This window comes from Dermochelys coriacea, chromosome 8 (assembly GCF_009764565.3).
Source record: "Dermochelys coriacea isolate rDerCor1 chromosome 8, rDerCor1.pri.v4, whole genome shotgun sequence".
NCBI classification, from domain to species: domain Eukaryota; kingdom Metazoa; phylum Chordata; order Testudines; family Dermochelyidae; genus Dermochelys; species Dermochelys coriacea.
The window spans coordinates 22,006,183-22,033,883 of NC_050075.1; the positions used below are offsets into that span (position 1 = coordinate 22,006,183).

The window sequence follows — 27,701 nt, forward strand, 5'->3', positions numbered from 1 at the left end:
AGGCTGCAGGGGCTTCAGAAGCAGATATCATAGAAATGGATTTTGGGTGGGGAGCCAGCTGATCACCTGTCTCCACACATACCCCCACAGCTGGGTGGGAAGGATGAATCCTGGAAGTGTTAGACACGTCTCTGAGGAGACTTGGGGAAGGGGCTCACCATGATGGGGAGGAGGATCATTGGAATCCCTCCAAGACATGCTACTGCGCAGGGAACAGGCCAGCTGGTGAGTATGTGGCACGCATGTGCTGTTCCATTTGGAAGAGGGCATCTGCTCAAGTACCCGTCAGAGGCCGTGGACCTGATTCCCCGGGGCAGAGTCTCGAGTGGCCTGTGCTTTTGGCCCAGGCAGGCTGTCACTCTCCCTCACCCCTTGGTGGCTGTGGTGTTGGGCACAGCAGCGGCCTCGAGGGCTGTGGGTCTCCGTGTGTATTTGTGACTGTCTGAGGCTGAGAGCAGGCAGCAGGGAAAGGGTTTCTTGCTCTGCATGCTGGCCAGGTGCAGGGTTTCTGGCACAGCCTTGGCTCATGAAGCATACCCACAGTCAGGCTTTTACAGGCCAGGCTAGATGGCCCCTAGGAGGCTGCAGGCAAATTCAGTAACATTAGCAGGCAAGAGCAACTCTATTGTACCCTCGTACCACTACTCTCCTCCTTCTCAGACTTCAGAGCACAGCTTATCTGCCCCAGGAGTCCCACTCCATCCCCTCCTCGGAAGCTGGTCAAGGGCCAGCAGCTCCGAACAATTATCATAGAATCTTAGAATATCAGGGTTTGAAGGGACCTCGGGAGGTCATCTAGTCCAACCCCCTGCTCAAAGTAGGACCAATCCCCAACTAAATCATCCCAGCCGGGGCTTTGTCAAGCCTGACCTTAAAAACCTCAAAGGAAGGAGATTCCACCACCTCACTAGGTAACGCATTCCAGTGCTTCACCACCCTCCTAGTGAAAAAGTTTTTCCTAATATCCAACCTAAACCTCCCCCACTGCAACTTGAGGCCATTACTCCTCGTTCTGTCATCTGCTACTGCTGAGAACAGTCTAGATCCATCCTCTTTGGAACCCCGTTTCAGGGAGTTGAAAGCAGCTATCAAATCCCCCCTCATTCTTCTCTTCCGCAGACTAAACAACCCCAGTTCCCTCAGCCTCTCCTCATAAGTCATGTGTTCCAGTCCCCTAATCATTTTTGTTGCTCTCCACTGGATGTTTTCCAATTTTTCCACGTCCTTCTTGTAGTGTGGAACCCAAAACTGGACACAGTACTCCAGAAGAGGTCTCACCAATGTCAAATAGAGGGGAACAATCACGTCCCTTGATCTGCTGGCAATACCCCTACTTATACATCCCAAAATGCCATTGGCCTTGGCAACAAGGGCACATTGTTGACTCATATCCAGCTTCTCATCCACTGTAACCCCTAGGTCCTTTTCTGCAGAACTGCTGCCTAGCCATTCGGTCCCTAGTCTGTAGCGGTGCATGAGAGTCTTCCGTCCTAAGTGCAGGACTCTGCACTTGTCCTTGTTGAACCTCATCAGATTTCTTTTGGCCCAATCCTCTAATTTGTCTAAGGCCCTCTGTATCCTATCCCTACCCTCCAGCATATCTACCTCTCCTCCCAGTTTAGTGTCATCTGCAAACTTGCTGAGGGTGCAATCCACACCATCCTCCAGATCATTAATGAAGATATTGAACAAAACTGGCCCGAGGACCGACCCTTGGGGCACTCCACTTGTTACCGGCTGCCAACTATACATGGACCCATTGATCACTACCCGTTGAGCCCGACAATCTTGCCAGCTTTCTATCCACCTTACAGTCCATTTATCCAGCCCATACTTCTTTAACTTGCTGGCAAGAATACTGTGGGAGACCGTGTCAAAAGCTTTGCTAAAGTCAAGGAACAACATATCCACTGCTTTCCCCTCATCCATAGAGCCAGTTATCTTGTCATAGAAGGCAATTAGATTAGTCAGGCATGACTTGCCCTTGGTGAATCCATGCTGACTGTTCCTGATCACTTTCCTCTCCTCTAAGTACTTCAGAATTGATTCCTTGAGGACCAGCTCCATGATTTTTCCAGGGACTGAAGTGAGGCTGACTGGCCTGTAGTTCCCCGGATCCTCCTTCTTCCCTTTTTTAAAAATGGGCACTACATTAGCCTTTTTCCAGTCGTCCGGTACCTCCCCCGATCGCCATGAGTTTTCAAAGATAATGGCCAATGGCTCTGCAATCACATCCGCCAACTTCTTTAGCACTCTTGGATGCAGCGCATCCGGTCCCATGGACTTGTGCTCGTTCAGCTTTTCTAAATAGTCCCGAACCACTTCTTTCTTCACAGAGTGCTGGTCACCTCCTCCCTATGCTGTGCTGCCCAGTGCAGCAGTCTGGGAGCTGAACTTGTTCGTGAAGACAGAGGCAAAAAAAGCACGGAGTACATTAGCTTTTTTCACATCCTCTGTCACTAGGTTGCCTCCCTCATTCAGTAAGGGGCCCACACTTTCCTTTACTTTCTTCTTGTTGCTAACATACTGGAAGAAACCCTTCTTGTTACTCTTAACATCTCTTGCTAGCTGCAACTCCAAGTGTGATTTGGCCTTCCTGATTTCACTCCTGCATGCCCAAGCAATATTTTTATACTCTTCCCTGGTCATTCGTTCAATCTTCCACTTCTTGTAAGCTTCTTTTTTGTGTTTAAGATCAGCAAGGATTTCACTGTTAAGCCAAGCTGGTCGCCTGCCATATTTACTATTCTTTCTACACATCGGGATGGTTTGTCCCTGTAACCTCAATAAGGATTCTTTAAAATACAGCCAGCTCTCCTGGACTCCTTTCCCCCTGATGTTATTCTCCCAGGGGATCCTGCCCATCAGTTTCCTGAGGTTGTCAAAATCTGCTTTTCTGAAGTCCAGGGTCCGAATTCTGCTGCTCTCCTTTCTTCCCTGTGTCAGGATCCTGAACTCGACCATCTCATGGTCACTGCCTCCCAGGTTCCCATCCACTTTTGCTTCCCCTATTAATTCTTCCTGATTTGTGAGTAGCAAGTCAAGAAGAGCTCTGCCCCTAGTTGGTTCCTCAAGCACTTGCACCAGGAAACTGTCCCCTACACTCTCCAAAAACTTCCTGGATTGTCTGTGCACCGCTGTATTGCTCCCCCAGCAGATATCAGGGTGATTGAAGTCTCCCATAAGAACCAGGGCCTGCAATCTAGTAACTTCCATGAGTTGCCGGAAGAAAGCCTCATCCACCTATTTCCGCTGGTCCGCTGGTCTATAGCAGACTCCCACCATGACATCATCCTTGTTGCTCCCGCTTCTAAATTTAATCCAGAGACACTCAGTTTTTTCTGCAGTTTCATACCGGAGCTCTGAGCAGTCATACTGCTCTCTTACATACAATGCAATTGTAAGAGAGTCATACTGTTCTCTTACATACAATTGCTGTGGTCTGTGCAGATGCAGTGGGTCTGAGACACCAAGGGTAGCATGGGGCCCTCTTGACAGGCAGCCCGGGAGCCCTGCATCCCCTCCTGGGGGCGGAGGGGCTGCATGAGCCTGGCCTGGTTGGGGTGTAGGGGGATCATGCACCTGGCCTGCAGGAAGATGTCCCCTTGCACTTGGAACTGCTCTCCTGCTGCTCTCTGAGAGAAGCACTGAGGCGTGAAGGTGAAGCCTGTAATAAAATCCTCGCCCTGCCCCTGTGTGGAGTGAGCAATGAGCTGGAGCCTGTAGGGAAAACAAGCTGATAAAGGAAAGGCAGCCCGCAGGGGAGTGGGTGGGGAAGGAAGGATGAGGAGAGCTTGTGGGGGGAGAGGGTGGGAGGGGCAGGGCTAGGGTAGATGAGGGGAGCCTGTGGCCGGGAGAGGGTGGGGAGGGGCCAGGAAGGTGAGAAGAGCTGGTGGGGAGGGGGAGGTGAGGAGAACCTCGGGGGGGGGAGAGAGGGTGGAGGGGGCGGGGATGGGGTAGGTGAGGAGAGCCTCTGGTGGGAGGGGTGACAACTGAAGAAGCTGCCCTCTTGCTTCACCACCAACCTTTTAATGGTCACTTGCTTGCCCCCTTGATAGCAGAAGAGCCTCCCAGCAAACACCCCTCTGGGGAGGTCATTCTAATACAGGCCACATCTCAGCTGAGCCGTCTGATGCAATGAAAGCCATGTATCGTGTGTGTGGGGGGGGGATCTCTCAGTGGCCGCGTGCCCTCCCACTCCTCTCACTTCCTGTCTCCCTCTCTCCTCCAAAGGGACGGTGTTCCATACTGCGAATCTGACTACCATGCCCAGTTCGGCATTAAGTGTGAGACCTGTGATCGGTACATCAGTGGCAGGGTCCTGGAGGTGAGTTGGGGCAGGCAGGGGACTGCTAGCTTCGTTTCAGCAGGAGAGGGCTGGGCGAGTGAATCCCACCCACAGTGCAGAGGAACCATCTAATCAGCCCTTTGCAGAAGGGACCCCCTGAGAATTTTGTCATTGACCTAAGCACTATTGTGAGCCATTTTAACTGGGTGTTTCCTAAATCACACTCTCTGCAATCCATGGCTCCTCCGGTCGCACTTGGGTGATGCAAATGACTGAAAGCTGGTGTGATCTATGGGCTAGAGCAGGGCACTGCAGGTCCTCACTTCCATTCCTGGTTCTGCCACTGATTCCTTGTGCACCTGGGGGTGAGCCCTTTTCTGTCGCTGGGCTGCAGTTTCCTCCTCTATAATATGGAGGTATGGACGCTGACTGACCTCGATATCCTGAATGCAAAAGGGGCTGGCTCCCAGGGATTGGGGTGGGACAGAGCAGCACTGTCCTCTGGAACTGGAGTCATAGCCAAAGAAGCAGCAGCACTGCTTTGCAGGGCAGTAGCGAGGTGGTACAGGTGATTGTGGTAATAGAAATGGCTGGCTGATGTGGCCCAGGTGATGGGTACATACAAGAGCCTGCTACTTACTCAAAGCTGAGGAAGTTATTCCTTTAGCACAAGTGGCAGTGTGAAGGAGGATCCCCCGGTTCAGTCCTCCCAGATGGCAGGTGTCAGCATGTGTATGTAGTGTGGGTGCCTAATAGGTGTTTTCCTAGAGATCTGCGTGGGTTCTAATATGGCACCATGCCCAACACTATAATATCTGAGCACCAGGGATGGATGGGCAGAGGCAGTATGGTATTTGTCCAAAGAGTGCCTTGCCCCAGCATCTGAGCTGGAATTCAGTGCCTCTCCAAAGGGACCCCCCCGCCCCTTCCCCAATCCTAGCCACATTCCCCCGTTACTGGAGGCCAGGGACTTTGCCAGCACATGTCTGATCTCCCAGGTGCAGCATGGGCATTGCTGAGCACCCGTGATAACCATCAGTTACTGCCCCTGCTCTCCTGGTGACACTGGCACATTTTTCAGATGCTTCTCTCAATACAGTCACCTAGGAGCGTGATTGTAGCCAGACTCTACTCCCCCTACCAGTTGCCATGGCAACACATCCAACAGGGCTGCTAGTCATGAGGCTGTGTACTAGCAGGGGAAAGGCTTGGCAAAGGTGCAGAGCTGTCTGCAAGGGGAAGCAGCAGGCCCGAGCCAAGCCCACTAGCCACGCCCTTTAGGCTGGTAGAATGAGCCAGCAGTGAAGTGCAAGCATCCAAGGGAGACAGGCCAGTCAAGAGGAGGAGCAGGGGTTTATGTGAATGGTATTAGCGAGCCCAAGCAGCATTGTATTGTTCTTTTAGCAGGGATTCAGCACAAAGGACCTGGCTGGTTTCTGCATCCCAGCAGGGCTTTAGGTGTGATTCTTTAGTAGCTCACTCCGTCCCTTTAATGGAGCTCATTCCAAGAGCTGTTTGTCAGGGAGGGCACTGCAAAGGAGGTGTCTTGGGCTCCTCATGGTTCCCACGCCAGGTTAGTCCTAGGCAGAAGGCATGGAGGGCTTTTCTAACTTGGACACGAGGGGGGCCTGAAATCCAGAGGTGCCAGCAGAGTGATCCTGCTGGCCGCTGCTCTCACTCAACTTGGCTATTTTTTGAAAGAAATTTTTCAAGTGAATTTAGTGTCCTGGAGAGGGGTCCTGTGTGTACACCCATGATGGGCACTGTATGGGCAGCTGCAGGGGAGTGTACCTCGTCGCTGCCCTGGAGGGAGCGGGGTACCGTCTCCGTGGCTTCCCTGCTGAGCCAGCCAGCAACTGTGGTGGTAGCTGGGCTGAGGCCTCTCACTCATTCTGTGCAGGAGCCACCAAAGAGCCGGGAGATGGTAGTTGCTTTTGGTCCCCGACTGAACTGGGCTGGCTCCAAAGCAGTGACTTCGAGGTGAAAATCTCTGGACCCTGGTACCAAGCCCCCAGGCCATCCAACCCTTTCCCCACCCCCTTCAGGGGACTATCGCTAACAAGTGGCTGAAGCTGAGATCTGGGTGCTGTGCACTCTTGAGCTCTCATCCTGGCTCTGACACCGACTCCCTTTGTGTCCTCAGCCAAATCACCTCACGTCTTTGGATCCATTCCATCAGAGGTCAATGTGCATGTGCTTGGGGAGCAAAAGGGCAGAGTTGTACCAGAAAAGTGACCATTGGAGGAAATATAGAGTGAGAGGAGCTGCCTTGTCTTCCACCTTCTTACCCCATCCTAGGGCTGTTCTTCATGCTGCCGCACTGCTCTTCTGCCTCCTCTGTGTCCACATTACGCCACCTCACCAGCTTGAAACTGACACCACCGTTCACACCCACCTCCGTCATTGGTTCCTGCCTCAGCCTCCCCACCTGCGATAGGGGGATAATGATCCTTTCATGGCCTGCTGTGGGGAAGAATTGGTTCATGTCTGTGCAGCATTCTGAACATCAGCCATGCCCCGTTAGTTGAGATCTCTGCTGCGACAGGCAGGTGGGATTCCCTGTGCCCAGGCAAGGGAACTGTGCAATAGTGACCAAGTGGGCTAGAAATAAATCAGCTGGGCTCTGGGGTACCTCTGGGTAGACTCTGTTACTGACTTTCATCCAGCTATTGGAATGGAGCTGAGGGAAACAGGGCATGGGGAGCGGATGTGCTGTGCAGTGAAGGCTGCAGAGGGATGGAGACGCAGAGAGCTCTTGGGGCACTACTTGACCTATCTTTCCAGAAAGCCAGTGCAGTGTCACTTCACAGTCCCTGTTCAGTCATGGCCTCGAATGTGAGTGACCCCTCACCTTTCTCCCATGTCTCTTCTGCTCCTGCATTGCTCTGAAGAGGGCTCCTTCTGCACCTCTGGCCAGCCAATGCCAATCATGAACCAGTCACTAGGCTAGGGTGTGATGCCCAGGAGTTCAAGCTAAATTATTTTCCTTCAAGCAATAGGCTTTCATTGTCTTGTCTGGCAGAGCTCAAAATAGAAGAGGCTCCTTTAAATAATTTTAGGCCTTAATGAGCCTTATTGCGCTATCCCATGACCCTCTGGGTGTTCCAAATGATAGTGAGTTGTGCAGTCAGCCTTGAATGATTAATGAATCTTTAAGGGACCCCACATAATAATGAGTAGCTCTCTTCACTCACAGCTTCCATCAGGCTTTTACAATGGCTGTAATTGTAATCAATACAAAATAAACAAGATTGTTGCATTCTGCTTTGAAGTGTAATCACTTCTCCTTGCAGAGGGAGTGTTGAGTTTTAAATTGTGGATGTTTGTTTCAGAGCTTGTGATTAAAGGGAAAGATAGGCCTGAATTGTGGTGTACTCCGCTCTGCACAGCCAAGCTAGTGTATCTCAGTGCTGACCGGCAGTGCCCCATCCTATTTAAGGCCTGTGTCTCCACACAGCTCAGCCAATACAGCTCAGTATTGACCTGACCTGCAGTAACCCTTGCTATTCCAGTCACAGGGTACACCTCCCCAAAGTGTCTGGAATAAAAATAGCCAAGCCTTTCTGAACAATGGGAAATACAGAGCAGACTCCTGACAAATCCAAGGGGAGGGGCGGGGGTGTTTTAGATTTTTGGTGGCAGGGCAGGGTTAGGATTTGCATAATCTTGAAACAATTGAACAGATTATTTAAAATATACAATATATTTAAAAGAAAGATATGGTCCAAAAGCATTCTGGACAGTGGAGACTGCACCACTTGTCCTTGTTCATTTAGAGATCGATCCAGCCCCCAGTGAAGGCAATGGAAAGTCCTCTGGACTTCAGTGAGAACTGGATTGGGCCCTTTGTTCCTCTGCACTAGTGTCAGATCCTTTTCCACAGCTAGTGCCACAAGTGGCTTTCTGACTTTCGTCCTTTCTTTTGGAAGTGAAATTTGGCACTTGTGAAGTATGGATGCTGGGTTCGCAGCCCAAGCCTCTGAGCTCCTTTGCTTGTGTACAAAACATGGACTGCACACAACATGGCCCCTGCCAACATACCTGGTGAGGGGAGTTCAGTCTCTGTGGTCCATTTGGTCCTGGACCTGTCTGATGAAGCTGCCAACCAGAAACAGACAGTTAATACCAGTCACGTGGGTGCATTGCATGATGTTGATATCTGCTGCTGAGACCCATCCACTCATGTCATACACAAGCTGCAGAAGAGCCACTGGACGGTAACATTTCCATCTAAACCAATCTGGGTCAAACTGAAACCAAGACTAGGATGGTGAAAAGCTCTGTATACAATTATCAGTGCCCCATAGATAATTGAGTAAGAATCTTTCTCATGATGTAGTTAGTGATCCCCTCTTAGCAAATTATCCCATTCTCCTCATTGTTTCCTGATACAAGAGAAACGGTTAAGTTAGATACAGTAAATTACAACAGCCCTTCCTTCTTCTTTCATTCCCTTACCAGCCTTAATAGTCCTTCCCCCTTCTGACATTATCGTAAAATGACCCTTGGGGGTTACGCTGTGTACAGCACAGACCAGGTTTCACTACAGCCCAGAGCCAACTGCTGCCTCTGAACTTGGAAGCCCAGAAAACGAGTCTATACCTGAAATTCTTGCCAACATTTTGAGTGGAAGCAAGCTACCAATTAAACCTATTATCCTGGTCAGAGTTCAGGGAGAACAGACCAGCTACATCACAACTGGAAAAATAGCAGGTTGCTATTTCTAAAGTTTGGGCATCATTTGCACTGAAGGCAGCAGAAAAGTTTCTAGAGAGTCCCAAGAAATCAGGGATGGGAAAAAAATAATAAAGCAGGAATCATTTTGGCTTTCACTCCATTGGAATGGGCTGCAAAGTGAAACCTGGTGAGCCCCATTTACTGTTGTGGGTGTGTCTCTCCCGCTCCCAAGATGGTAAAAATCCCAGTGACATTTTGCCAAACAGAAGACTATGGCACTGCTATGATATTTCACAGCTGTGACCCCCCTGGGTCAGAGTGGACATTCTGTCCAACTCCAGTGGAAATGTTTGGGGTGGGAACTGGTGAAAAATACGGCTCCATAACTGAACAATAGGACATTTTTGAGCTACAGCTACAGAATCCTTCCGAAAGCAAATGCAGAAATTGATCCTGTAAGTCCTTGCTCACATAAGTAATACTGTTGACTTGGAGGTGTGCTTGTGAGAGTCAAAGTTTGCAGGATTTGGTCCCCAGTTTGCTGGTTTGGGGCTGCCTGGGCCTAATTCTCTGCTGCCCTGCACTTCGAATAGTCATTTACCCCACTGCCAGGTGAGTGTGAAAGGCAGAGCTTGTAGCATTGTACATCCACCTTGCGCTCAGTTTGCTTGCAGGAAATGGGACCATGGACTTGGGTTCTCTTCATGCATTATGGCAAAGATATTAGTCTCCTAGTGTGCCTAGGGCTGGTCTGCCATCTGTGGTTCCTTGTTGGGGCCCCAGCTCTCCTTTGCTAGGCTCTTTCATTTTGCTTTGTGTTTTGCACTGCAAGCAAAAGGAGTGTGGAGGGGACTGGGCAGCTCACACTCAGAGGAATGGAGACAAAAGTATATCTGCATTTTCTGCTTACTTAGGAACCATTTTCCTCTGCTTGTTTGTAGGCAGGAGGGAAGCACTACCATCCAACCTGTGCCAGATGCGTCCGCTGCCACCAGATGTTCACAGAAGGGGAGGAGATGTACCTCACAGGTATGGACACTCTCACCACAGGGAGAAAGCTCAGGCTGTGGGATGGGCAGATTAACACCTCCTCTGTGCCCCACAGATCTGTTGTCACTGAACTCTGCTTGTAACATAATTTGTTGATCCCAGCAATGTCAGGAGTGTGGCCTTGTACAAATCTCCCCCAGCCGATGGTCACAAGTGTCGTGTGCTAAACCAGCAATGCAGTGAACTGAACTGGGAGTGGGGTTACCCCAATCGCAGCAGGCAGATGGAAATTGGCAGGCGAATTAGGAGTCAAAATCCCTGTGGTGACTTGCCCCAGAAGAGCCCTCTGGAGTGGCTATCACATTAGGCTCAGTCCTGGCTGGTTCATGCAATCAGATCTCCAGAGATGTTGCTAACTTGTGGTTAATGCAGGTTAGCTGTGTTCCAGTGGTGTCAGAGAATCTCCCACTGGATCCCTTTGGGGATCAGACTACTTTTCCTACAAACCCAAGCTCCTGTCTCCTCACTGTGGGCTGCACAGGGATGCGGCTGTCTCCCGGCACAACAGCTGCTTTCACCAGCCACACTGGGGAACACAACAACTCAGCAGTCATCTTATGTGAAATGTTCATTCCTTCCTGGTGGGGGGATGGAGTGACCAACCACGCCCTGCCAGAGCTCTCAGCCCTGCAGTCACTCCACTTCTCCCCTGCCTCCCACGTTCCAGCCTCCCACATTTCCAGTGGTCAGGAAATGCTATAGATTCCAAGGCCAGCAGGGCCTGCTGTGATCATAGTCTGACCTGTATAACGCATGTCACAGAACTTCCCCAGAATAATGCCTAGTCAGGGCATATCTTTAAGAGCGAAAGAGGGAGGTCTCCGGGACCTGGGGGCATTTTCCTGGAGGAGAAATTGTCCCTCCTGGGCAGCTTGATTCTCGCTCAGAGTCACTGTCAGTAATGCACATGCTCACAACATATTAACTTCATCAGTGCTGCTGGAACATGCCTGCGCATGCCCTTGGCCAGCACCACTGGAACACACAAGTCATTGAGCCAGGTGGGGGATTCCCAGCCATGGCTAAAGAGCCACCAATCTAGGAACTTCTTTGGTCTCCAGCACTGTAGTGTCTAGAGCATTTCACACTGTTCAGAGGTCCCCTGTGAGGTAAGGAGCTGCCTTCTTGTTCCCATTTTGCAGTGGAAAGGCTGAAGCACAGAGAGAACAGGACCACCGTTTTCATAAGTGGCCACAGGTTTTGGGTGCCCAACTTGAGAAACAGACACACACAATCATGGGCCACTATTGGTTTAAGGAACATATTTAAGCTCTCACAATGAGCCTGGGAATTGAACCAAGATCTCTCAGGTCCACGCCAGTGCCTTAACCACAAAACCAACCCTCCTCTGTTTCCACGTTCTGCTGAGTGCAGCACTGAAGGGGTTAAACCATGCAGCACAAGTAGCAGGGTTGACTGGTTTCAGCAAGAAGGAAATAAATAATCGGGTCTCTGGAGATGTTCATCCCTCGCTGAAGCTGCCTTTGGGACTATTTCCAGCTCTCAGGGGGGATGTGTTTTCCCTTTGGTAACCTGCAGCTGCCTGTCGTCCTGAGTCATTAATCACCCCTGTAGGTCTGTGGGTTAATTGCAGGGCTGGGTCCCTCCCGCTCCCACACTGCAGGATTTGTGGCAGGAGCCCTCTGCCCGGGGCTGACTGACTCCTCCGTGAGATGCTAATCGTGTTGGCATGAACATGGGGAGTGGCCAGGCTGTTAGTGTCATGCTGGAATGTCAGCCAGCATGCTCCCAGAAGAGTGCCCCTTGTTTGGCGGAGAGGAAGGGGTGTTTTATGAAAGCTCTGCACCTGGCTGTCATCCCTAATGCATGGCCTGTGACAGACTGGTGCTATCATGGCATCCAGGGGCCCAAAATGTGACAACTACAAATGGGTGAAGGAAGAGAAGAGATCTGGTTTTCTGGCATTGATAATTTATGAACCAGGACTATCGGATCGATTGTGTTGGGTACATGCCCAGTCTGGGGCTGCTACAGCCACATTCTCACCTTGACCCTGATCCTGAATTCCCTGGGGGCTGGTTCCTGATCTCACAGGTGAACGTCAGACGTTACCAGCCAAGACCTAAGTTCAAGATGCTGTGTTGCCCCAGGAACAGCTGATTCCAATATGGCCACCTAAAGCAGGGATGGGGCAGGACAATGCTCCGCTGTTTCCAGGAAAAGCACGAAATCCTGAACACAGGTCCTGGTAGGCAGGTAAATGGGGAATGGACTTTCCAGTCGAGGTTTGTTCTTTCTGTCAGTTTTCTACCTGCAAGTTCCCTTTCTTCTGTTTGAAAGTTTATTTTTAAATAATCTGTTCCCTCACCTCTGAGGTGAGTTATTTGTCTGGCATTTGGTTGGTAGTGGTTTTAGTCTTCTATCGACACATCCGCACAATCAGATTCAACTGTGAATGACTTATGTAGCCAAGAGAACAGAGGATCTGTGAGCTTACACTGACCTTTACCAGTAATCTTGGGCTTTGGGAGCTGGAGAGGCTACAATGGATTGGAAAGGAAGAATTATGCATTGTTTTGAGGCACAAAAGATCATATTACAGCACTGGTCCAGTGCCTCTGTCCTGCCCTCCTATCTCCTAAGGACATTCCTGTGGCCACACTATAATATAGAAGGTGCCCAGGAAAGTCAATAAACCTGACAAATCAAAGACTAACAGAGACATTGCTGGGCCAGGGTGCCTGTCGCTTTCCTCCCATCTGGCAGCAGCTGTGCAGCTATGCCGTCTAAGTCTCACTCAGTATTCCATCAGTGAGGGCTCCATTAGAATGTCTTGGTGATTTGATGTAGACTCGCACCATTTACAGGCTCACAGGGTCTCCCATTGACAGACCCATATGTGTAGGAGGGGGATGTTGCACTGGCTTGTTATCTGTAGAGACCTGGATTCAAGTTCAAGTTTACATCACAAGTGAAAGGAATTTGCTGGTCTCCTCCTAATTCTGAAGGAACATTATCATCCCTGTTCATTGTTTTACAATGTGCTTGGTGCTGTACAAGATTCAGTTCTCAAAACAGCCCCTGCCCCAAAGAGCTGATAATCTAAAACAGTGGCTCTCAATCTTTCCAGACTACCTTGCCCCTTTCAGGAGTTTGATTGCTCTTGTGTACCCCAAATTTCACCTCACTTAAAGACAACTCGCTTACAAAATCAGACATAAAAATATAAGTGTCACACTGAAAAATTGCTAACTTTCTTATTTATGCCATATAATTATAAAATAAATCAATTGGAATATAAATATTGTACTTACATTTCAGTGTATAGTATATAAAACAGCATAAACAAGTCATCGTATGAAATTTTAGTTTGTACTGACTTCACTAGTGCTTTTTATGTAGCCTGTTGTAAAACAAGGAAAATATCTAGCTGAGTTGATGCTGGAAGACCTCTGTGTACCCCAGGGCTATGCGTACCCCTGGTTGAGAACCACTGATCTAAAAGATGCATATGACTTGCAGGCTTTGCTCCCAAGAACCCCAATACTGGAACAGCAGGAGATGCTGCAGACCAGGATTGGGAATTCTCAGCGGAGCTGTAGGATCCAGAACTATAATAGTGGAGGCAGTTGTAAGACAGGATTGAAGTGCATCTGCAGAGCTGCTTGCAGGTTCAGGACTAAGCTAGCTGGGTGTGCTGACAGTCAGGATGAAGGGGTACTATTACACCTGGTTCTGACTGTGAGTGGAAAGTTTGTCTCTCCAGTGGTTAGTTGAAAGGCTCTGATCTTATTCTGTTCTCCTGGCTTTCAGGTTCTGAAGTGTGGCACCCGATCTGCAAACAGGCAGCGAGGGCAGAGAAGAAATTGAAGGTAAGCGGGAGCATCAGAGGTTTATGATGGAGTTTCTGTGGCAGGTGGCTGGGCAAGAAGCATGTTCCAGTGTGCCTCCAAGACAACCAGACATCTCTGAAAATGCCCCTGAGAGCTCTGGTCCCTGGCTGGAAATGAGTTATGGGGGGAAGACCCAAACTGAGGGGGTCTCACTGCCATACCAAAAACACTACAAGACCCTGGCCCCAGGGTCAGTACATTCAGTCTCCTGCTTTCCAAAGGGTCCTCTGCAACCCAGAACTTTGAGGATCCCCCTCCCGCCTCAGAGGTTTTGCATTGCAGCCATCATCCTTCTAGCCATGGTGAGTCATGGGCAGGACTCCATTTGAAGAGCAGCTGCAGCTCTGTAAATGTCTGGAAAGAGTGTTATTGAGCAGTGTGAGGAGGCATCATTCCCCCATACTCCATATGCCATTTCCTCCTCCCCTGCGGAGAGATGCTTCCAGGCCCAGCCCACAAAGTCAGAGACCGGCCAACCTCTCTGTGCTTTAGTGGGTGTTTGTTTGTTCTGATTGTTAAATTGTAAGTAGACACAAACCCAGGAATGTTCCAGGCCAGGAGAGCAGTCACCATATGGCCCGTCAAAGCTGCCTGCCTTTGCACCCTTCATAACATCAGCATAAGCCAGATCAGTCCCTTGCTTCCCTGCTGTCTCAGTGGCAGCTTGATAGCCATACTGCAGGATGCAAGCTGCTGTAAAGCGCCTTTCCATCCTGCTGGAAAGTTTGATGACTTGGCCCGCTCAACCCTCTTCTTTGTGCGCCGTTCAGAAGAAGCACTGGGAGGCCTTTGTCCATGGTGCACATTGAACATGCATTGTCGGCTGTGGTGCAAGATGCCAGAGCAATGCCGGAATAAACCATGCCTGCCAATTCAATGACAGGCCATTGTGGGGGGTGATCTGAAGGACTGAAGTCATCACTAGAAACAAACTTTTTATGGAAGCAAACCCACAGATTGTAACAGTCCTCCCCCCTCTTGCCTCTTCTCCCTTCCAAGCCCTGCCCCAGGTTCCCTCTAGTGTTCTCTAGCCTGTATTGCACTTACTCACTGCTGCTCTGTTCAGTTACCATTGGGTATGATTAACAGCGGCATGCGTGTCTGCAACCAGCAAACAACATGCTACTTGTCTTTCAGAATCATTCAATTTTAATGGGCAGGGCCTGTCTTGCTGGATCTGAATCTGGCCATTAAAGTGAACTGCACATTTTGGACTATGCAAACCCAGACAGAATGCCGATATACAACAACTTTAGTGATTGGGAGGGAGTACAGAGGGCATTGCTGGGCAGTTTCACAGGGTTATAGCCTGCTGCTGAGCGTGTGGGGGACTTTGGGGGTGCTGTCCCTGTCCTGGAGTTAGACAGTGGGGGAAAATTCAGCCCTCTTATAAGCAAGTGAAATTCCATTGACTTCAATGGCATTATGCTTGCCTTGTGCCAAGGCTGGATTTGGTCCCTCAGTCTCCATGATTTGAATGATGGACAGCTTCAGTTCTGATCCAGTTTGTGGTTTTCTATGCACACAGCACAGAAGAACATCAGAAACCTCCATCTCGCCCCCTGGTTCCAGTATTGGTTCCCCCAACCGAGTCATCTGTGTAAGTACAGCTCTGCCGCACAGTCTCCAATGTGATGGGGAAAGGGTGGCTCCATGTGTTCCAGCGGGGACAGGAGGAGATCTCCCTGCACAGATCAGGCTGGGAGCAGCGGGTTCTCAGTTCCAATCTGCAATGCAAGTGATGGGGATGGGGAAGGGGTCTTGGGGGGGTAAGTCTACCCTTAGTGTCTTCAGCACTTAGTTTAGTCTACCCTTAGTGTCTTCAGTCTTCAGCAGGCCCTCTGTGATGAACGGGAGTATTGCCAAGGCAGTTCAACACCATAACCCACCCAGCCCTTTCCCCACTGCAGCCTCTTCTCTTCCTGGGAGAATGTTGTACCTCTCATGAGGACACCTCTTTATGTTTTTCCCTTTCCTGTGGTGACACACCAGTTCTGTTTGCTCTGATGGGAGCTTCACACTGTATATTCCAGCCTCCCCTTCCCTTTCTCCTCATCTTTCTCTCTGTCTCCGTCTCTCTGCCTCTGTCTCTCCCTCTCCTAGGCTAAAGTGGATAATGAGATCCTTAATTACAAAGACCTGGCAGCTCTTCCCAAGATTAAAGCCATCTACGAGGTGCAGCGCCCCGACCTCATTTCCTACGAGCCCTATCACAGATACACATCAGACGAGACGCTGGAGAGATATAGCTATGGGGAGGTACTGAGTCTTGGCATTTGCAGACAGGGACCTCAAGATCTGATGAGGGTTATGGGGTGGTGGGTGGGATGACATAGATTCTTATTACAGTTCTGTGGGGGTAAATCCTGAATAACTCCATTGGCATTAGTGGGGTTACTTCAGATTTACAGTGGGGAACCAAGAACAGAATCTGGCCTAGAACATCTCCAAGGAGGATTCTTGTCTGTCGTCTGGAAATCCTTGGCTCCAGCCTCCTCCACTGTGGGCCACAAAATTGAGAGCCAGAAAACTGCTACAGCATCAGTTAGCCACAATCTACGAGGCTGCCCATGCTGATGGCCACACCACGTAATCTGAAGGGAGTGTTTTGGGGAGAAAGGCAGCCCCCAGGAATGGCTCCTCTGGGGAATGTCCCCTACTGCATCTGAGCCCAGGAAATGAATGAGGGGAAGAGGGTGTTTCTGCAGCACCCTCAGCCCCAGCATAGACTGTAAGGACAGATATGCAGCAGGATCACTCTATGGGCACCTGAACTGCTCACACACCAAATGGTGCTGTTGAAAATCTGATCCTTAACTGCAGCTATTTGCCCAGCAGTCCATTTTCCAAAGAGCACCCTCCTTGCTTAGATGGGGTGTAGGACAGTGTCACCAGATGGCCTGCTGCAGGGAAGCCTCACCAGTGTCCGCAGAGCAAGGGCCTAGGCAGGACAGCCCTTATCTAACACTGCCTTCACTGGATGGGAACGGGAAGGGAGCAGGGAGCTGAATGATGTTGTCCATGTCCACAGGGATATTAGAAAGAGCTGTGTGGAATGAAACCAACACAGCCCTTGGCATGGGACTTCCCCAGCTCTACTCCTGGGGGTAGGACTTGGACTGCTGGACAATTTCACCCACTTAAATGGGAAGGAGATGAGTGCATGGATTTGACCTGGAAGGAAGCCACGTTCTGCCTGATCCAGCTCCCACTGAGGACTGCAGAAGCTGAGGGCAAAACTGGGCCCTTTAAAATAGTCACAGAAGAGGCCTTTGTAATAACCAGCAACGACTTCTCTGAAATCTTCAGTGTGAAGCAGGTGCCAGGGTTCATCATGAGCCAGCCATCCAGAGCACTCTGCTGTCTGTGCCCTCTGTACCAAGGTGGGAGCAGTGACACTGTCCTTTGAGTGCAGTGTTCTGGAGCTGTATGGGGCTCTCACCTGCCCGTGAAGCATAGCTCAGGACACAGGCTCACTGTGTTGTGTTGATTTTCCTATTGGCCTCAGATCAGGGCCTTGGGGCACTGAGGGCCTGGTTCTTCTCTCCCTTACACCTGTGTAAATTGAGATTTAGTCCATGGAGGTCGCTGACATTCCACAGTGTTCAGAGTAGCAGCTGTGTTAGTCTGTATTCGCAAAAAGAAAAGGAGTACTTGTGGCACCTTAGAGACTAACAAATTTATTTGAGCATAAGCTTTCGTGAGCTACAGCTCACTTCATCGGATCATGAAACACACTGAAATTGCATCAATCCAGGGGTTTATACCAGACAGCAGCAAATACAGCAAGACCCACCCACAGCAAAAGGCTCCAAACCCCACCTCACTGCCTTGTGACCCCTCGGTAACAGCATGTTGCTGAGCCATCTGACAGATAGTAGCTTCCCATGCTACCTCTCTGTTGCCCTCTCAGTTGCACTATCCCCTGGCATTGGAGCTGTAGCTCACGAAAGCTTATGCTCAAATAAATTTGTTAGTCTGTAAGGTGCCACAAGTACTCCTTTTCTTATTCCACAGTGTAAAACTGGTGTAGGCAAGAGGAGAATGGGGCCCTGGATTCTGGAAAGCACCATACGGGGGAAGCTAAGAAAACACCCCTGCTGGCTTCTGGATTCCTTGCACCTCTACTTTTTCTCAGTTGTGTCTTTGTCCCAGGTCTAAGGGTGGTTGGCTTGTGAGCTGGCTAAGGCAACTGCCCCGAGGCGCTCTGCAGCCCTGTGCATTGGGGACTCTGCAGCCTTTCATCCATATGAGCTGCGCCTGCAAAAGATCTCTGGATAAAGCAGAGAATGCAGATTGCCATGTCAGGGCCTCTTGTGGACAGCGACATGGCCTATGACACAGACAGGGATGGCATGCAATGGCACAGACCTCCAATGCCAGGGGATAGTGCAACTGAGAAGGCAACAGAGAGGTAGCATGGGAAGCTACTGTCTGTCAGATGGCTCAGCAACATGCTGTTACCGAGGGGTCGCAAGGCAGTGAGGGGGGTTTGGAGCCTTTTGCTGTGGGTGGGTCTTGCTGTATTTGCTGCTGTCTGGTATAAACCCCTCGATTGATGCAATTTCAGTGTGTTGTACAGACAGCCCTGTGCTGCTCTTGGTGACATCTTCTGACCCCTGTATATGCATGATAGGTCACGAGGCTGTGTTTCATAGTGGGATGATGTCTCCTGTGAACCCAGCTGACCTTGCTTAGCTCCCATCTATTTTTATCCTCCCCATTGAGTTAGTTGTGGCTGTTTCACCAGCTCCAAGGGACGCATCAGCGAGGAGCTTTCATAGCCAGACATTCGCATCTGGAGCTTCCCAGGTTCAGCCCATCCCTTCTCATCCTCTGAGGGCATTTCTCCTCACCTTCCCCATCTGTGCAGCTGCTGTAATGTCACAATTTGTATGTGAAACTCAGACAGGCAGGAGAGAGGAGAAATCCCCTCTGAACGCTGGGGCTCTGGGTTGGCAAGAGCAGGACCCTCTTGGACTTAGCATTATATCTGGAGTCTTGCTACAAGCATGCAGAGCTGGGCACTTTGTGAACAAGTCAGACTCCATAGACACGAGCAGGCAAGGGTTGATTTACGGGCTCCCAGGGCTGGTTGTTTCAGTTTTTTCCAAACTGGGAAAGCCAAGCTTGGATGGCTTCACTCTCCCATACACTGTGTATCCCAGCATGAGGAAAATCCCAGCGTGGCCATGGGGGCGCCTGCCTGCCAGCTCCAATGAAGGGGAAGGGTGATATTCTGCACCAAATGAAAGAAGCTGAAGAATTCCCCCAAAGTCTTTCTTCCCTTCCCCAGGAGATGGGGGAGAAATGAGTTGCTCCCATGAGTTCCTCTACCAGGCATTTCTCCTGGAGCACTGGCTGGATGAGATCAAGGCAGCCCCGCTGCGCTCCTGCCTGGACTCAGAGTGGCTGAGGTGGAGGGACAGGCTGATATTTATTTCCCATTGATGGAGCCTTCTCTTCCACAGGCTTCTCTCAGTTCCTGGCCATTTTAATGAGGTTGTGGTTTCACTAAGAGGGCTGTAATTTTGAGCAGATGAAGTGCTGTGAGGTCTGGGTCAGTCACAAAGACCATTAATCATGTCCCTCTCTCTTCTCTCCCTCCTGCGCTGTCTCTGGACCTCCTGCCCCCTCCAGTCCCTTGGAACACTGTCTCCGTATTCTCAGGTAAGCACACTGTGCTCTGGAGACCTCTGGGACGACAAGCTGGAGGTGGGTGGGACCTGCGTGGAGTTATAACTGAAGGATTTGGCTGGACCGAGGGGACCCCTCATGCCTGACAATGCAGTTTCTGAATGGAGGCAGCTATTGGGCTGAATCCCTTCTTGGTGTAACTCTATTGAAGTCAGTGGAATTACTCCGAGAGAGAATCTGGCTTGTGATGCTCAAGCAGTAATTCTACTGGAAGTTGCTTTCTTCAAGTTAGGACTGCAGTGCCAGCCGACAGTCCTGCCATGCTTTCCTGAGATTGCTGTGGAACAGGGAATAGGGCCCGGTTGCTCAGCCCTGATGTAAGAGGGGGGAGATCTTTGTTACACAAAGGTGGGTCCATCAGTTGCATCTTGGAGCAATGTTGACAATTTCTGGAGAGAGCTGCATCCAGCCCTCCTTGGCCAAAGCAGTGGGGTGGAGGAGGAAGCATCACGCTTTTGGGGACATTCTGAGAGGAACAAACAGGGAACTCTCCAGGCACCAAGAAAGTCAAACCACCAAATAATGGGAATGTGGTATTTCTCAGCGGCTCTGCTTGCAAAGATCCATTGCGGGGCGGACACACGACTCCAGTCAGCTATTGCTGTTAAGCCCCATGCATGCTGAGAGGAGCAGAGCTCACATGGGAGATGCATGACTTGTTGTCTCTAAGTGCCAGATGGTTGCTTTGCACTGTACACTCATTCCACAGCCACACACAGGCCTGTGCACCACCCAGCTTACCACACCCATTGGGTCTTTATATCACAGAGGCTTTACCCTATCCAGGCTGAGAAGAGTCAGTGACCCTTGCTGCCATGGGGGGAGGGGAGAAGTTTCCCTGAAGGAAAGAGAAGACCCTGCCTTCCTGAAAAGCTGTGACTCTGTCTATACAAACACCTCCTTCCCCCACTCTATGACTCCTTTATGAGGCCTTGTTTCAGCTATCTCCATGCCCCAGAGCCTGAGGCACATGTGCCTTCTCCGTCCCATGCTCTTTATTCACATCTCCTTTCACCCATCCAGGATATCTATGAAAGTATTGACATACGACAGAGACGGGCCTCCAGCCCGGGCTACATCGACTCCCCCACCTACAGCCGCCAGGGCATGTCTCCCACCATCCCACGCTCCCCACATCATTACTACCGCTCAGGTAAGGACACTGGCCCACCCCCCACCAGGCCTGGCTCAGGTTAAAACAGCCAGCGGAGAGCAGTAGAGCTGCGTGATGGGATCACAAGGACATGCACGCCTCTCCCGGAGGCCTCGACCATCCCTTTGGCAGCAGCGCAAGTCATGTTGGGGAAATCCCAACTCCAAACAAGGAGGAGTTAAATTCGACAGTGCCTGTAGGATGCTGGGAAGGGGGATTTCCTCTCCGAGGGGTGTGTGCCCGAGAGAGTGGAGTGACCTGCCTTTGGCTGCCTCATGCACAATCCAGTTCAGCTAATTCCGCTCCTTGGGGCCTTCCTCTTGTCTCATAACCAACTCAGTCACAGCGTCGCCACATCACTACAGAAAATCCGAGATGGTGGCTCCATGCCGGCGCTGGAAGTAGAGGCGCAGCTGATGCTCGACTTGCTTATCCTGGGAAGCGAGGGATGCATCAAAATGCATGTACCTGTCAACGCAGGGGGTGAATCCTCACACACACCCTGGCTAGCCCATCTTCGGGTGAGGAAGCAGGGCACAGCTGTACCTTGAAATCTGGGGGGAGAGACGATGGGCAGGAAAACCCAGAGAGAGATGAGTCTGGCAGACTTGCACTCTGCTGGGTTTCCCCCCATGTTGTTCAGTAAGGCTCCAAGCCCGTAGATAAAGCTCTTAGCACAGTCGCCATCAAAGACTGCCATACCAGAGAGAAAGACAGGAGAATCCTGGACAGGAGTCTGGGGCCACTGCAATGGGTTCTGGGCTAGGCCCCTGAATGGCATGCACCCGTGCATTTCCCTCTGGTTCCCGTCTACCCCTGTCTGTAAACCCTGAGTTCCTCCCTCACGACATGTGTAGGAAACCCCACCCCCATCCATCCATCCCTTCCCTCCTTCCTAGCCATTGACTCACACGTGGCTTGCTGCTCTTCTAACATGGCTGCATTTAACACCAGTTTTCTTCTGCCTCTTGTTCTCTCTCAATCACTGTCACTCCCTCCGATCCGCACTTTCCAGGCACAGAGAGTGGGCGCAGCTCCCCCTACTATAGCCAGTTAGATGTGAGGTCTTCTACTCCAACCTCATACCAAGCTCCCAAGCATTTCCACATTCCAGGTAGGCTCTGGAAACCTCCGGCCTGTGGGGAGCACTGTGTCTATTGCATGCATGTATGTGCTGTATGTGTGTATCGCATGAGTAGCACAACTGCCTGCCTAGAGTCAGCTAGCAGCAGCAGGACACATCCTACGGTAAAGGCCATCCATAAACAAGACCTGCAGCTTTAACCCCACCTAAACTTCCCATCGTCCAGAGTCTGCTATACCTTTCCCTGCCATTTCCCACAGCCTCCTGCCCCCCACAAAGTGAAATTCCCTGCAAGGACCCGGCCCTCCCTTCCCTAGCGGATCACAAGGTAAAGCTTTTCTATACCCATTCTTTACAGATGATTTATTTTATACTCCTCCTACTCCCCCTAGGGCCCGGTGCACCCTTCCCCCAGAGTCTTCTGGGCTTGCCAGATGGCTGCTCCCCTCCAGCAGGGACTCCAGGGGGCCACCAGGTAAGGCCCACTGCCCCCTCAATCCATCCACAGATCTTCGGAGGGGTTGGGAGGGAAACAAGCACCTGTCCCACTTCTTCAGGATACGCATTAGGGCAGCAAGAAGGTACTCACTCCCCCTCCCAGCTGCAGTCACAGGGACAGACTGGACCATCTGTCAAATCCAAAACTATCCACTCAGTCCACGTAAAGCAAACCCACCCTAATAAGTTCAAGGGACCTTGACCTGTGCCCCCTTCTAAAGCCATTTAACTGGCTCTCAAGTTCACCTTCAAGATGGGCCTGAACCAAACCCCAGACTTGGGTGGTGGGGTGCTGACTGCAAACCTAGAGTCCTTATGTTGCAGTTAGCCCCTGTCTCTAGAGTGGGCCGAGTTGGTGACCTGGGACCAAAGGCACCCAGATTTTGGGGGAGGTGTTTAAAAAATCCAGACCATCTTTAGTATGCACATACATAGTGCAGAACTAGCATCTCTCAAGGTGGATACCGAGTGCCTGGACTGGAACTGCAGCCTCACAGCCTTCTCCTCATGCTCGCCCATGTAACCAATCCATAGTTGCAGCCACCACCATGGTGGCCAGCTCTACACACACCTGCAGGGTCCCATGCTCCTTGCAATGGCTCTATCTCCACCATCTCCCTGTCTGGCCACCCCACCACCACAGCTATATGTGCGGACCGGAGCTCCCCTGCCCCTTTGCTGATGTCTTTTATGGATGGCCCCATCCCTGCTCCACCAGCTCAGCTGATAGGCCCTAGCGCTGGTAGGGTAGCTATAGGCGCAGTCTCCAGGTTGCTTCCCCTTCCCAGCTAACTCTATTTCCCTTGCTGAAAGAGGCTTTGGCTGATGATGTTGGTTTGCTCTCAGGTGGATCATGGGTAGTTCTTCTAGATGCCTGCACCCCCAAAAGATGATCTCCCTCCTGAAAATCTATCAGTAACCACTCCAGGGGGCTGACTGACAGAGACGTATCCCAGATCCTGGGTCTCTAGGTGTCCCCTCTCCCTCTTCCCCTCCAAGTCACCTTTGTCTGAGAAGAGCCAACAGTGGGGACAGGAAGAAGAAGCATCTACCATTCTGTCAGTGCATGGTGTTAACACTCAGCATGTTCACTGCATGTCCTCTAGCACACACACTACCTCTCTACCTTAGGGTTTTCTGTAGCACCCATCACCATAGTATACGGGTGCTTAGCTTCCAAAACAGGTTTAACCCTCTTTCTCCCCCACCTCATAAGCCAAACCAGACACTGATCCATCTTTGATGAAATGCCTTGGAACTAGGTTGCATTTTTTTGCTTAAAGTCCATGGAGGTGAAAAACGTTGAACATAACAGATGAGTGACTGGGGGTTTGCACCTCCTCTTCCATGCCCTCTCCATATCCACCATTCCCAGCAAACACACACTGACTTCCATATCCTTTCTCTTTCTTTTCTTTTCTTTTGTTTTCTTTTCTTTTCTTTTCGTTTCTCCAGCTGCCGGAGAGAGTAACATCTACCGGAAACCCCCCATCTATAAACGACACGGTATAGTCTGAGTGTTGCTTTGGGGTGATTGCCAATTACTTAATAGTCCTGACATCGGAAGGGCCAGACAGAGATTAGGGACCAGTTACACTGCTGAGTAACTTCTTGGACTGGGACAGGGTTACTCCAGATTCTCACCGGTGTGAGACCGAGATAAGATTAATCTAAGACAGAGGGGAATGGCATTGTTAGGCAGAGGGTTAGGTTGTGGGGATGCCCTGGCAGGCGCAGGAGGAGGTGGCGAGAAAGGCTGGAGGCACTGGCAACTGGTGGTGGCTGCATTTCCTCAGGTGTGGGATTTAGTGCAGGCACAAAGCTGTGACATTTCACATTGACTTCAGCAAAAAGCCCAGGAGGTAAGAGTGAGAAGTTAAGTGGCACAGGAGATCTATCTGCTTACTTGTCACTTGGGGGTTCAATCCCCTCCTCAAATATAACACCAGGTTGGATATTTGTCTCCAGTGCTCAGCAGTTGCCAAAGGTTCATAGATTCATAGATTCATAAATACTAAGGTCAGAAGGGACCATTCTGGTCATCTAGTCCGACCTCCTGCACAGCGCAGGCCACAGAATCTCACCCACCCACTCCTACAAAAAACCTCACCTACGTCTGAGCTATTGAAGTCCTTAAATCATGGTTTAAAGACTTCAAGGAGCAGAGAAGCCTCCCTCAAGTCACCCATGCCCCATGCTACAGAGGAAGGCGAAAAACCTCCAGGGATGGGAAAGCAGGTGCTGTAGGTCAGGACTGAGGGATGGCGTCAGCGTATGGGGGGGACAGGGACTGGAATGGCAGGGGATGAGAGGGTGCTGCAGGTCAAGAGCCTGAAGGGCATTAACAGCAGAGCGTAGGGCTTGAATAAGAGGGGTGCTGTGGGTCGGAGTGCTGCGGGTCAGGGTGCACTGGCAGAACTGTGAGGAGAGAGGACTGAGCAGAAAGTGCTTTTTTTACACTAGCCATAATATAAATTACCTGGAAAAAACTAAAAAGGGAATCCCAACTTCCTGAAAACCTCCGACTGTCCCAGGCGGACATTACAGATTGAAAGAGAGTGTTGGTAACCTGGAGAGAGTGATCCGGTGAGAGCTGGGGTTGTGGGAGTGGGAGATGTCTGGAGAGGTGGCACAAGGGCGCCTGGCACCAGCCAGGCCCTTGCTGAGTAGGGCTTGTTGTGTGCTCACCAATTTGCTTCGTGTAGCAGCTTTCCCTGTGAAACCGTAACTCTATCTCTCCTTTCTCCCTCCGTGCGTCTCTTCTGTCCTGTCTGCCTAACACCCTTAACACCCCCTGCTGACTGTCTGCACCCCTCTGCGCTGTAAGTAGCTGCCTTTGCCATGTTCTCTGGACTGACCCCCTGACATGTTACTGGGGGGCTCTGAGCACTCTTAGCTGGCTAGGCCTTGAGGTTGAGTTTGGCACCGTCTCTCTGAGCTCACCATAAGCCCAGGTGGCAGCAATCTTGCAGGGCTGGTCTCTGCCCCTGCTTGCTGAGGAAGAGATTAGTTCTGAAGAGGCAGCCATTTTGTTTTCTTAACCGTATGAGCAGGAGCCCCCAACGTTTGGCCGTGTGGCCTGAAGCCAACCTAGAGTCCTTTTGTGCATGGGAAGTGACCCCATCCCACTGCTGCTGCGCGCTGTAGCTCTTCAGCACAGGAGCTGTGGGCCTGTATTCATGGCTGTAACTAGAGCCAACGACATTGTGCATGGGGCTCCCCTTACACACACACACACACACACACACAACCCACCACGTCACTCCCCCCATCTCTTCAAACACGCCCTTTGGGAAGCTCACGCCTTCCCTCTGCCCTGTCCCGATGCTGTGCCCCTTGCCTCCAGATCTCTGCTCAGGCTCAAAAAGTCCCCAGGGCACTTTTACTGCCCTCTTCTGGTGATGACATTGCATTTCTGAGGTGAGGTTACCTAGGGAGGGAGGAGAAGCTGGTCTCAGTAGCGCTAGTGTTTTCCTGCTTCCTTGGTTGGTGCAGTAGGAAAATTGTAGGTTGAAGAGGAAGAGCAAGAAATTAGTACCAGCCAACATCACAGTGGGCTCTGGATCGGCACCATTGTGGTAGCTACCTTGTAACTCAGCCTGGCAGCCAAAGGCTCTGCATCATGATGTCATGGCATTTGCACCTCAGCGCCATGGACTCAGAGCAAGATGCGAGGCTGGCGTGGAGTGCAGGGGACAGAGCCCTGACAATCAGAGTGCTTGGCAACCTATTCCGACCCATTCTGTACGGAGCTGCTGTGTGCAACTGAGCCTGGGTCTGGGTGCTGGGAGCTACAGGGTTCTGGTCCCAGTTCTACCACTGCCCTGTTGCGTGACCTTAACTTCCCCTCTCTGTGCCCCCGCTTCGCCATCAGTAGAATGGGGGTGATGCTACTGACCTTCTGGTGGTGCGAGGTGTGATCAGTTAATGTTTGTCCAGCACTTTGACCATGGACTATTACCAATCAGCACAGGAGACCTCAAGCCACTGGGGAGAGTGGAGCAGGGGGATGTGCCACACCCCCGCTGGATCTCCAGGTCCGGTGGGTGACCCATCAGCCTCAGCCAGCTCACTACCTCCTTTGGCTGCCCTTTACTTGGGGGACATACCTGGCCCCTCAGGCTTTGGGGAGAAAGTCACTGCCATAACTGTTCTCTCCAAACTGAAGCCAGCTGGGGGGGGTTCCACTTACTGGAGCTGGGAGGCACTTGGTTGTCTGTGTGGGACGGCCATGGTGACGCTGACAGCATCTCCTCCAGAACTTGGGTTTCCTTCCTAAATCTCACGATCTGTTGCTTTTGCAGACAATCCACCTGCAGCCACAAAAAGCAAAACCAGTGAAGACATTGCACAGTCCTCCAAATACAGCCCAGCCTATTCCCCGGACCCATACTACCACTCGGAGTCTGAGTACTGGCTTTTCCAAGGTTCGCCCAAAGGTAATGCAGGGAGCCCAGACCTGTCCTCGGTGTGGCCAAGGCCACAGGAAGCCCAATAACAACCTCTGCATGTGTCATTTTCTGGAAGGAGTTGGCTTTGAGCCCTTATTCCCCAGGCAAGGCCCAGTGCTGAGGGCATGTAAGTTAAATCAAGGGTAGGCACCGATGGAAGATGATGACACATCTAGAACCCTGGACCTGAAGTCCCCTCAACCTTTGGGTTATTTGCCATGCACATTCACCTTGGGGCCCATTGCTAGCAATTCCGCCTGGGTGTCTGCCTGCTGTTTGTATTTGTCCATGTTGTACATTTGACTGGGCCTGCCCCCTGTCTCCTTGCAGCACCGCGAGCCCGCAGATTCTCATCAGGGGGAGAAGAAGACGGCTTTGACCGGGGGATGCACAAGGTGAGTGCCTGTCTCATCCCTTCCCCACCGACCCACTGGTATCTCCTCTCCACTCCTCCCCTGAGAGAGAAATGCAACAGAGGAGACAAGAGGAGAACTGGTGGCAAAGTTGGAGGCCACACACCCTGACAGGGATCGTGGCAGAGAGCCAGAAAAGACTGCCTTGGCCCAATCTCCTTGTTCGGAGATCACAGCTGGGGTAAATCTGTGACATCTGCTTTTTTCAGATGCTTCTGCCCCACGAGTGGGTCTTGTGCCATCTACATGCTGTGGGCCCCTCCATTCCAGGCTCAGGCCTTCCCAGGGGAAGCCGGTGCACTAGGCCGCCCAGGCCCACTTGTTTCTTGGTGTCTTCGTTCCCTTCATGGACTTTCTCCTTCCTTGCACAGACACCCGCAGACCTAATGACTTTGGCCAAGAACCCTCTCCTATGAAATGTGACCGGGGGAGGGTGGAGCTGCCTTATGGTGTAGGTGTTGCTTGGGGAGGGGAAGGAGCCATTGTGTTCACCAAGGAGCACCAAGCCCTCTTTGCTGGCTGGTTCTGGGTTGGAT

General features: G+C 51.2%; 1 protein-coding gene across 10 annotated transcripts in view; it reads left to right on the forward strand.

Moving 5' to 3' along the window:
• Positions 1-27,701, forward strand: part of ABLIM3 (actin binding LIM protein family member 3) — a 107,406-nt gene that overhangs the window by 69,611 nt on the left and 10,094 nt on the right. For 2 of the 10 annotated variants that reach the window (XM_038414493.2, XM_038414494.2), the window contains 11 exons: positions 4,234-4,327; positions 9,907-9,994; positions 13,790-13,848; positions 15,398-15,469; positions 15,973-16,128; positions 19,510-19,539; positions 20,590-20,719; positions 21,735-21,833; positions 23,757-23,807; positions 26,606-26,740; positions 27,083-27,147. In XM_038414493.2, coding sequence (XP_038270421.1) covers positions 4,234-4,327; positions 9,907-9,994; positions 13,790-13,848; positions 15,398-15,469; positions 15,973-16,128; positions 19,510-19,539; positions 20,590-20,719; positions 21,735-21,833; positions 23,757-23,807; positions 26,606-26,740; positions 27,083-27,147 — 979 coding nt within the window. Of the gene's footprint in view, positions 1-4,233; positions 4,328-9,906; positions 9,995-13,789; positions 13,849-15,397; positions 15,470-15,972; positions 16,129-19,509; positions 19,540-20,589; positions 20,720-21,734; positions 21,834-22,195; positions 22,279-23,756; positions 23,808-26,605; positions 26,741-27,082; positions 27,148-27,701 lie in introns of all 10 variants that reach the window. The other 8 variants (XR_005294580.2, XR_005294579.2, XM_038414495.2 and 5 more) reach the window with 8 other exon arrangements.